The 12405-nt window shown below is 36.4% G+C and overlaps 1 protein-coding gene across 2 annotated transcripts in view; it reads right to left on the reverse strand.

The window, feature by feature from the left end:
- The window catches only part of TAF4B (TATA-box binding protein associated factor 4b), a gene marked incomplete at its 5' end in the record, with an annotated part of 125643 nt that overhangs the window by 73163 nt on the left and 40075 nt on the right, over window positions 1–12405 (reverse strand). For both annotated transcript variants that reach the window (XM_080821580.1, XM_080821579.1), the window contains one exon: window positions 12267–12372. In XM_080821580.1, the coding sequence (XP_080677706.1) occupies window positions 12267–12372 (106 nt within the window). The remainder of the gene's footprint in view (window positions 1–12266; window positions 12373–12405) is intronic.

Here is a 12405-nt window from a genome sequence, read left to right on the forward strand (position 1 = left end):
ACAAATAATTACTCTCCTATATATGTCTAGAAAGCAATAAGCATTCAACAGATAAATGAGCAAAAGTAATATGCTAGAAATTTCCCAGAGAAAATACTAGTGGTGGCATTTTTGCTTCAGGCAGTAAGTGGACTAGATTTACTGAGGAAAAATTACACGACATTCTAACTAGATCAGCCTAAGACATTTTCTTTCCCATGTTGGGTGCACAGAAGTTGTCAAAAAAAGTTGTCAGTAAAAATAAGCAATAACCACACTGTAAAGGTAGAGCTAGCTGCCTTAGGGGCAAATGCCTGTGGCTGGCACTAGTGCCTGGACATCTGTTAAAGTGAAGAAATTGTATCTGAGACTGCTGGGTTAAGTCAGGTTCCCTATAACAGGTACTAAAGTGATCCAAAGTCAATAATCACCCCTGGTTCCCATGAGAAAGTCACAAATCCTCTCTAGAGTAAAGCAAACTCAGTTTAGGTCCTTAGGTTTAATCTGATCTACCCATCCAATGAGGTTTTAAACTCAAAAATTGTATTTTCTTACCCTTTTTTTTTTTTTTTGAGAGAGCAGGTGTGCACAAGGTGGGGGTGGCGAAAGGAGAGGGAAAGAGAGAATCTCAAGCAGGGTCCGTGCCCAACATGGAACCTGATGCAGGGCTTGCTTGATCTCAAGACCCTGACATCATGACCTGAACCAAAATCAAGAGCCTGATGCTCAACTCACTCAGGTGCCCCACATTTTTCACTTCTAAATATCCTTTTTTCAAATCACTGTATTCATTTTTTAAACAGAAAATTGTTCCCTGCTCGGTTTTGTGATTCCACATTTTATTTCTAACCATTTTATAATAATTTTTCACATTGAATATTTGATCATCCAATGTTTGAAGTCACTGAGGTTTCAAATGTGCTGCTGTTTCATTGTAGTTTAACTCTCAGGGTGACTTTTCCTTGTATGTTTCACTTTTGAAGATGAACACATACATGGATACCAGAAAACCATGGAATGACATTTTTAAAGTGATGAAAGCCAAAAAAAAAAAAAAAGTCAACCCATAATTCTACCATAATTCTATCACTCCTAACATCATCTATATAAATAACCTAAGGTAATCTAAAATTATCAGAAATATGATCCTTATAAGCCAATTAGCATAGGATTAAAGAAAAAAGCAATGTGCATTTCTATATCATAGTATCAGAAAAGGTAGTTACCAAAAATATTTATAATAGCAATAAAAAGGTACCTAGGAATAAATCCAACATATAAATACAACAAATTCTGTACAACCTGTGTAGATAAAATTATATCACTTTATTGAAAGATGTTAAAGAAGGCATGCATAAATGAAGATATAAATTATATTTATAGATAGAACGCTCAAAATTATAAAGAAATCAGCTTAAGGAAAATGGACTCAATGTCATGCCAATTCAAATTCCAGCAGACATTTTTGGTGGAATTTAAACTAATACTTAAATTTATATGTAACAGCAAAAACTCAAGAAAAGCCAACAACAGTGGAAGGGTGGGGTATGCAAGTTAAAAACAGAGAAGAAATAAAGGAGTAGGTAAAGGAGATGCCTCAACAGATTCAAAATTTATTATGAAGCTATAGTAAACTGAGAAGCATGCTACTGGAAATGAACAAATTAACCAATAAGACAAAATAGGGAAGGAAAAGATTAACTAAAAATAATAGACAGCCTAGAAGAGACTCTAGATGTGACGTAGGAGATGCTATAGATCACTGAGGAAAGACAGAGTCTTCATTAATGCTGCTGGAACAAATGATTATGCATATAGGAAAGAATGAATTAGGATCTCTATCATGTATTATAAGAAAAAACAAAACCAAAATTGAAACCTATTGACCAAGATTTAAATATAAGAAGTAAAATTTCAAAACTTTAACACTGTAAAGGAGGCTATCTTTATGATACCAATGAGCATATTCATATAAGCAATTCATAAAAGAAATTGCTAAATTCAACTACTTTTTAAAAAAAATACCACTACTTTAAAATGAACTTCTGTTCATCAAAATACACCATAAAATATACTGAAAACACTAACTCCAATAAATACTGGCATTACAGAAAAGTATAAAGAATTACACTAGGATTTCTACTTAGTGATAGACTGTCACTTATAACAGACAATTGTTGATTAGGAAAAACTAACAAAGCCAGAACATTTTTTTTTAAAGTCTGTTTGAAGGCAGAGACATGCCAAGGAAACCAGGTCTTGAGGAGCCACAGTCCCAAGATAAGAGAAACTCACCAATAGAAACCCAATTTTCTCTATGTTGTTTTTCTTTTGGGCATGTGCAAATTCCTGCGGAAGAAGACACTAAGAAGCCATGAAGAAGGGACACCTGGGTGGCTCAGTTGATTAAGGGTCTGCCTTTGGCTCAAGTCATGATCCCAGAATCCTGGGATCAAGTCCCACACTGGGCTCCTTGCTCAGCAGGGAACTTGCATCTCCCTCTGCCTGCTGCTCCCCCTGCTTGTGTGCATTCTCGTGCTCTCTCTCTCTCTGGAAAATAAATAAGTAAATAAAATCTTAAAAAACAAAAAAAGGGGGAAAAAAGCCATTGAGAGGGTAGCCACTAAGAAGTAGAAAAGCCAAAAGACCATTAGGCAATATCATGATGATGGAGAGACAGAAAGTTCGAGTTCAAGGTTTCTGAGGCTGCCAATATTCAGGGTGAAGGCCATGATCCTATAAAAGAACTGAGGCACAAAGAAGCAGACTTGACATTGTGTGATGATTTTTCATTCAAAGCACTGAACACTGAGGCTCTGCAAAAAGCTTATGAAGAGTACTCTGAGAAGGATTCTGGGAGATGGCAGAAGAGTATCAGGAATCTGTCTGGTATAACTACTTTGGAACTTTTGAATCTTTTGAAGGCTTCCAACTTCCAGGGGAAGGTTTGTAAGAAATTGGGGTTTTGGTCAATTTCAGCTGTTACTTGGCAAGGGCTACCCATCCCCCAGGCTCCAGCCCTGGTGCAAACAGCAATGCACATGTATTACAGCAGTCTGCACACAGCTTGTGGCAACTAAGGTAAGGCGGGGGCGGGGAGGAGAAACTGTCCTCCAAGTATCAGGAATATGTGCTCAGATCACAGATTGTTTCTTCTGATCTCCGAGGTGCAGACTGTGAGGTGGGTGGCCATTGTTGCTGCTACTCCTCCCTCTGTTTGCAAAGCCCTCATCCTCTAGCCAAAGTGACTTCTAAGGCATTTAAAGGGCCAGTCCCATTTTCCCCCATACCCTCATTTTCTTCTTTTGAAAGCCAGATATGAAAGATTAGGACATTCAAAGGCAACTGCATACATAGGGGAAATGAGAAAGTCACCAGACATGCCCAGGGAAAAGTCAAAAGCTAAAACAACCTAAAATGTAAAGTTTATACCTCAAGTTGATCCTACAACAAAAAACAAAGCGTGCACGCGCGCACACACACACACACACACACACAAAAGACAAAAGGCAACAAGCCCTAAGGAATGGGAAGAAGGTAATTTCCAGGGACACTACATTATTAGATTCAAATGTCCAATTTCAACAGAAAATCGTGAGACATACAAAGAAATAGCAAAGTATGACCAATTAAAAGGAAAAAATAATCCATAGAAACTATCCCTGAAAAAGACCCCAAGATGGAGCTACTAGACAAAGACTTCAAAATAACTGTTTTAAAGATGCTCAAAAAACAGGGGAACCTGGGTGGTTCAGTGGGTTAAGCCTCTGCCTTCAGCTCAGGTCATGATCTCAGGGACCTGGGATCAAGCCCCGAATCAGGCTCCCAGCTTAGCAGGGAGCCTGCATCCCCCTCTCTCTCTGCCTGCCTACTTGTGATCTATCTGTCAAATAAATAAATAAAATCTTAAAAAAATATAAAGATGTTTAAAAAATAAATGGAAGATATGAGGAGAGTCAAGAAAATTATGTATGAAAAAAATGGAAGTAACAATAAAGAGAAAACCTAAGGGGCACCTGGATGGCTCAGACTGTTAAGCACTGACATTGGCTCAGGTCAAGCTCTCAGGGTCCTGGGGTGGAACCATGCGTTGGGCTCCATGCTCAGCTGGGAGTCTGCTTCTCCCTCTCCCTCTGCCCCTCACCCCCTGGCCTGTGCTTTCTCTCTCTCTCTCTTTCAAATTAAAACAAACAAACAAAAAAACACAAGAATGATCTCATATCAACAAAATAATTTTACAATTTCAGGAACTAGAAAACTAAAGGACAATCTAAACCCAAAGTAGCATAAGGAAGGAAAAATAAAAATTAGAACAGAAATAAACAAAAGAGAATAGAAAAACAATAAGGAAAATTAACCCCAAAGTTGGTATTTGAAAAGATAGAAAAATGAACAAAACTTTAGCTAGACTAATAAATAAAAAGAGAAGACTCGAATTAACTAAAAACTGAAATGAAAGTAGAGACATCACTACTGATTCTGAAGAAATAAAAATAATTAGAGAATACTAAGAAAACTATATGCAAAAAAAATAAACTAGATCAAATGGACAAATTCCTAGAAACACAAAACCTACCAAAACTTAATCACAAAGAAAATCTAAATAGATCAATAACTACTAAGGAGACTGAATTAGTAATCAAAAAATCTCCCAACAAATAAAAGCTCTGGCTCCACTGTGAATTATACCAAACATTTAAAGGAGAACTAATATCAAATCCTCTAAAACTTCTCCAAAAAACTAAAGAGGAGAAGACACTTCCTAACCCATTCTATGAGGCCAGTATTACCATGATACCAAAGCCAGACAAAAATACTGTAAGGTAACTACAAATTGGTGTGCCTGTCTGATTCTGTTGGTACAGCATGTGACTCTTGACCTCAGAGTTGTGAGTTCAAGCTCCACATTAGGCGTGGGACTTAGTTTAAAAAAAGAAAAAAGGGGGGGGCACCTGGGTGACACAATTAAGTGTCCAACTCTTGGTTTCAGCTCGAGTCATGATCTCATAGTGAGATCAAGCCCTGCCTTGGGCTCTGTGCTCAGCACAGACTCTGCTTAAAACTGTCTCTTCTCCCTCTGCCCCTCACCTGACCACACTCTCTCTGTGTCTCTCAAATGAATATTTTTTAAAAAATTAAAAACAGGGGCGCCTGAGTGGCTCAGTGGGTTAAAGCCTCTACTTTCGGCTCAGGTCATGATCCCAGGGTCCTGGGATCGATCCCAGGGTCCTGGGATCGAGCCCCGCATCAGGCTCTCTGCTCAGCAGGGAGCCTGCTTCCCTTTCTCTCTCTCTGCCTGCCTCTCTGACTACTTGTGATCTCTGTCTGTCAAGTAAATAAATAAAATCTTTAAAAAAAAAATTAAAAACATTTAAAAGAAAACTATTGACCAATATCCCTTAGGAACAATGATGCAAAATTCCTCAACAAAGTACTAACAAACTGAATTTGACAGCATATTAAAGGATCATACACCAAGACTAAGTGGGATTTATTCCTGGAGTACAAAGACGGTTCAATATACAAATCTGATCAATTTAATACATATTAACAAAAAGGAGGGGGAAAAGCCACTGATCATCTCAAGTGATGTTGAGAAATAGTTTTACAAAATTCAATACCTTTTCATGATAAAAACATTAAAAAAACCAGGAATGGAAGCAAAGTATCTCAACATAATAAAACAATATATGAAAAACTGGGGCACCTGGGTGGCTTAGTGGGTTGGGCCTCTGCCTTCGGCTCAAGTCATGGTCTCAGGATCCTGAAATGGAGCCCCGCATCAGGCTCTCTGCTTAGCAGAGAGACTGCTTCCCTCGCTCTCTCTCTGCCTGCCTCTCTGCTTACCTATGATCTCTGTCAAATAAATACATAAATTCTTTTTTTAAAAATGTATGAAAAACACACAGTGAAAACCATATTCAATGATGAAAAACTGAAAACTTTTCCTCTAAGATCAAGAACAAGATAAAGATGTTAACTTTGCCTCTTCTTCAACCTGGTAGTGGAAGATCTAGTCAGAGCAATTACACAAGAAAAGAAGTAAGAGAATCCAAATTGGAAAGGAAGAAGTAAAATTATCTCCATTCCCACAGACAACATGATCCCATGTGTTAGAAAACCCTAAAGATTCCACAAAAAGTTAGAATTAATAAATGCATTGAACAAAGTAGCAGGATACAAAGTCAAGACACTAAAAAATCAGTTACATGGAGCACTTGGGTGGCTCAGTCATTAAGCATCTTCCTTCGGTTCAGGTCATGATTCCAGGGTTATGGGATCAAGCCCCACATCAGGCTCCCTGCTCAACCAGGAAGCCTCTTCTCCCTCTCCCTCTGCCTGCCAACTCCCCTTGCTTGTGTTGCCTCTCTTGCTGTGTCTCTGTCAATAAATAAAATCTTTAAAAAAAATTTTTTTTTAAATCAGTTACATTTCTGTATATTAACAATGGACAATTTGTGAAGGAAATAAGAAATTACATTTACAATAGCATCAACAAAAATAAATAGTAATAAATTTAACCAAGAAGCCAAAAGACTTACACAATGAAAACTATAAAACGTTGAAAGAAATTAAAGACATAAATGAATAGAAATGCCCCATATTCATGGACTGAAGGCTTAATATTACTAAGATGTCATGTTACCCAGAACAATCTACAGATGTAATGCAATTCTCTATCAAATCCCAGTGACCTTTTTTGCAGAAATAGAAAAACCCAACTTAGAATTCATATGGAACTCAACGGACCCTGAATAGACAAACAATCTTGAAAAGGAACAAAGATGGAAGACCCACTTCCTGATATCAAAATTTACTACTATGCTATAGAAATCAAGATAGTGTGGTACTAACATAAAGACTGACAAATAACCAAATGAAATGGAACAGAGAATACATAAATAAACCCTTACATATATGGTCAAATGATTTTTGACAAGGGTGCCAAGACTTTTCAGTGGGTAAGGATACTATTTTTAGCAATACTATAGAGATGAAGAAACTGGATATCTACATTAAAAGGGGTGATGCTGGACCTTTACCTAATTCCATATACAAAAATTAACTGAAAAAGGATCAATAACCAGAAAGGATAAAAAAATATAGGACTTAAAACTATAAAACTCTTAGAAGAAAACAGGACAAAAGCTTTACGACATCGGATTTGGCAATAATTTCTTGGATATAACACCAAAGGCACAAGCAACAAAAGAATATTAAACAAACTGGATTTCACAAATTTTGTGCTTCAAAAGACATTAACTTTAGAGTAAAAAGGCAATCCATAGAGGAAAATATTTGCAAATCATACATCCAATAAGGGAGAAATATACAGAATATAAAACTCAATAACAAAAAAATCTGATTATGAAATGGGCAAAGTACTAGAAAGTTATCCAAAGAAGATATACAAATGGCCAAAAAGCACAAGAAAAGATACTCAACATCACTAATCATTAGGGAAATGCAGATCAAAACCACAAAGAAATACCACCTTACATCTATTATGAAGACTATTACCAAAGAAAACAAAACCAGAAAATAACAAGTGTTGGCAAAAATGTGGAGAAATCTGAACTCCTGTGCACTGTTGATGGGAATGTAAAATGGTACAACTGCTGTGAAAAACAGTATAAGATATCCTCAAAAAATTAAAAATAAATACCATATGATCCCGTAACTCCATTTCTGGATTTATAACCAAAAGAACTGAAAACAGACTTCAAGATATTTGTATGTCCGTGTTCACAGTAGCATCATTCACAATAGTTAAAATGTGAAAGACACTCAACTGTCCACTGACAGATGAGTGGATAAACAACAGAATGTAATTCAAAGGAAATTCTGACTTATGCTACAACGTGGATGAATCCTTGAGGACATTATTCTAAGTGGAATAAGCCAGTCACAAAAAGACAAATACTGTGTAATTCCATTTACATGAGACTGTTGTACTCAAAATCACAAAGACAGAAAAGGAGAATGTTGTTTGCCAGGGGCTGGTGGGGGGAAGGGAAGAACGAGGACTAATTGTTTAAAGGTGGTTTCATTTTATAAGATGAAAAGAGTTCTGGAGGTAGACAGTGATGATGGTTGTATAACTGCCACTTAAAAATGGTTAAGATGGTAAATTTTCTGTTATGTATATTTTCCAAAATCTTTTTAAAAATGGAAAAATTAAGAATTAAGACAGTTTACAACAACAACAACAAAAGCATGGTGAATTTTAAGCGCTCTTGAAGTACGGAGGAAATATTGGGGTTCAGAGTCCAACAAAGAGAAAAGCACCCTAACTCTTAGTTGAAACTCCTAAGGGACTACATCCTGGAGCTAGGAGAACCAAAGGGACACAGAATCTTGGAAAGATTACAACCTAGCTTTGAACCAGCTCAATTACTGACTATATTGAGGCAATCTGCTCCTCTACTGCCAAACAGAAAACTGGGTAAATTCTCTTTCTGGAGGTAACTAATCCAAAACTCCTATAATTATTTTTTAAAGATATGTGACACTGACTCAAAAAAAATTACTAGGTGGAGACCAAGAAACAGGACAAAAAAGCCAGGTAAAAGAGAGACTTACAATTAACATGGATATTAGCAATATTAGGCATGGACTTTAAAATAAGTATGATTAATTTTAAGAACACAGAAGATAAAATACTTCTACCAGCTCAGTTGGTTAGGCATCCACTCCTGAGACTCTGGATTTTGGCTCATGTCATGATCTCAAGGTTGTGAGATCAAGCCCTCCCTTGCCTTGGCTCTGTGCTGGGTGTGGAGATTGCTAAAGATTTTCTCTCTCTCCCCGCTGCTGCTACCCCACTCCCCGCCCAGAAAAAAAGATACTTCCATCAGATAACAATAATATTTTAAAAAAGAAATGGAACTTATGATTTCTGGTAATGGCAGAGTTAACTTGATTAATAATTACAAAATCAACATACAACTTTTAAAAAGGCAACCATTTAAAAAAGACAAATCTGGGGCGCCTAGGTGGCTGAGTCAATTAACCTTCTGCTTTCTGCTCAGGTCATGATCCCAGTGTCCTGGGATCAAGGCTGCATCGGGCTCCTTGCTCAGCAGGGGGTCTGCTTCTCCCCCTCTCTCTGCCCCTCTCCCTGCTTGTGTGTATACTCTCCTTCTCTAAAATAACAATATTTTTTAAAAAATAATAAAAATAAAAAAGATAAATCTATGAGCCCCTGGATGACTCAGTCAGTTAAGCATCCATCTCTTGGTTTTGGCTCAGATCATGATCTTGGGGTCCAGGGACTGAACCCCAGGTTGGGCTCCCCACTCAGCAGGGAGCCTGCTTGAGATTCTTTCCCTCTGCCACTACCCTCAAGCTCACTCTCCCTCCCTCTCTTTAAAATAAATGTCTTTAAAAAATACAAATCTAAACTACAATGACAGGAAACTAGTCAGTGGCTGGCTGGAGTGTAACAAGAGGACTGGCTAGGAAAGAGCACCAGGAAGCTTTTGGGGTGTTGAAAATAGTCTATGTATCTTGACTGACAAGACTAAACACACTGCATTAGAAAACAATGATGTCTGCCTAGATGTCCATCTTCTAACATTTCCTCCTAAAACAACACAGGATAAGGAAAACCAAAACGTCAGCATAACTCAAAGAATATCCAAACTTCAAAATAAGTATAAATGGAAAAAAAACAAAAAAAAGGAAAACAAATCCCACTGAAGGCTCTCTTGTCCTCTGGCAATCAGTTCCCCACCCACTCACTCCATGACCCATCTATGTGCTCCATCATCATCTGACTTAAGGCCTGTGGAAAAATCAGACTAAGAAAAACTGCTGTAAAGAGGCCAGAGAATTGGTGGCAGTAGCAGGCATAAGGATGAAATATTCTATCGGAAGATAGACTAAGTACATCCCAAATCAGAAAATAATAAAAAGATATCCTAGTAGATCATAGTATGAGCTACATTTAATTAAACCTCACAGACTTACATGTGTAAGCTTAGGGGTGGGAAACGAAAATGGGGCAAGGAAAAACTGATATAGTGCTGCAGACAAGAGAATCAAAGAGGTTTTTCATAGGCCAATAGATGCAACCAAAACCCTATTATGACACATTGAAGAAAGGTGTAAAAACAATGAAGAAAATGAAAAGGAGATAAAAGAAATAAAACAAGATCAGAAGCAAAATAAAGGGAAGGAAGGTAAAAAGAATAAAATCCATACTACTGCATTCCATGGAGAGTAAAACATAAAACAATGGACTAGAACTAATATTTCAAACCATAATCCAAGAAAACTTCACAGACATTTTAAGAGACCAGAATCCACATATTAAAAGGGCCAACTGGTAACCTGGGAAAGTGAAGTCAGAATGGTCAATGTCTCACTGTACATCCTAATATAAAAATATTAGATTTCAAAGATAAAGAAATAAATTCTCAAGGCCTAAATAAATAAATAAAACATAAATATCAAGACAATAGTAGAGAAGCATTTTTAAAAATGCAATACAAAATGTTAATTTCAAATCCAACCAGCTGTCCTTCAAGTATGGAGGACACTGAAACAGTTTTTAACATACAAGAATTTAGAATATTCTATACCAAAAGAGCCTTTCTTGAGTAGATGAACTTCATCCAACCAAGAGATAACTAAGAAAAATTCAGAGAAAGGACTGAAGATGATAATTTTAATATAAAAGTAGACCTACAGGGGCGCCTGGGTGGCTCAGTCAGTTAAAGCCTCTGCCTTCAGCTCAGGTCAAGATCTCAGGGTCCTAGGGTCCAGCCCCGCATCTGGCTCTCTGCTCAGCAGGGAGCCTGCTTCTCCCTCTCCCTCTCTCTCTCTGCCTGCCTCTCTGCCTACTCATGATCTCTCTCTGTGTCAAATAAATAAATAAAATCTTTAAAAAAAAATAAAAAGTAGACCAACAACTAAAAACCGGTGGAGATGAGGAATAAAGACTAAAGTACAAATATTTTTATATTGTGACAAAGAAATGACACAAGTAAAACTGGGAAAAGGTTGAGGAAGAAGAAAGTGGATTTTTGTATAGGTAATAGGCAGAAATTAAAGAATATCAATACAAGAAGGACAAACTTAAAACTGCAACACTTCTAGGATAAAGCATAGGAGATAATCTTTGTAAGCTAGAGTTGCACAAACATTTCTTAGATAAAACATGAAAAGCATGATTTACAAAGAAAGACAATGAACTGAACTTTAGCAAAATTAAATGTTTGCTCTGTGAAAGACACTGGTGAGACAATGATATAACACACTACAAAGAAATTTTTCCCAAATCACTCCATGGCAAAAGACATGGATCTTGGATACATAAAAATGCTAAAAACTCAACCATATGAAAACAAATAACTCAGTAAGAAAAACTGGGCAAAAAATTTGAACACACACTTCATCGAAGAAGGTATATGGATAGCAAATAAATACAAGAACAGATGCTCAACGTCTTTAATCATTAGGAAAATGCAAATTAAAATCACAAAAATAACAACAATATACTTATTAGAATGGTAAAAATCAAAAGAACTGACAATACCAAGAGCTGACAAAGTTGAAGAGCAAATGAACTCTTATCATCGCTGGTAGAAATGCAAAATTGTAGTTCCTTTGGTAAACAGTTTGGTAGTTTCTTAGTTAAACACATTCCTAGTGATCCAACAGTCATATTCCTAGATATTTACTACAGAGAAATGAAAAACTATGTTCACATAAAAATCTGTATATAAATGTTTATAGCAGCTTTACATATTATCGTCAAAAAGCAGAAACGACCCAATGTCAATCAACAGGAAAAAGGATAAAGAGATTTACATTTATACAAAGATTACTTCTCACCAATATAAAAGAACACTCTTCTAATATTCAAAATGATATGAATGAATCTCTAAAACATGCAGAGTGAAAAAAGATGCAAAAAGGTTAATGTACTTTTTCATTTATGTGAAGTTTAAGAATAGACAAAATTGATCTATAGTGACGGATGTAAGAATAGCAGCTGCTGGAGGGAGGGGTCAGAGTTAATTGATTTGAAAGGAGCATGAAGGTGAAGGATATATTCAGTATCTTGATTATACAGGGATATATGCTTATCAAAATTCACTGAAATATATACTTAAGATTTGTGCACTTGTTTATAAATTATACTCAATAAAGTATTGTCAGCTTTTTAAGGCATCAATATATTTACTTCATAAGTATTATTCTTTCATCTTTTTTTAACCAGATTAAATTTTAACTATTTCCTTTAACCAGACCAAATTTTAACTATTTATTTTCTTTACCTGAAGGATGTTGTTCCATTTTCTTTTACTTTATTGTTCTGAACAGGAGATGCCTGGAGTGACAGAATCTTATTTCCTGGCAGGGTAATCTGCTTTAGAATGGAAGCTATACAAACAAAGGAAGAAAGAAAAATGAATT

Source organism: Martes martes, assembly GCF_963455335.1.
Source record: "Martes martes genome assembly, chromosome: 13".
Taxonomy (NCBI): Eukaryota; Metazoa; Chordata; class Mammalia; order Carnivora; family Mustelidae; genus Martes; species Martes martes.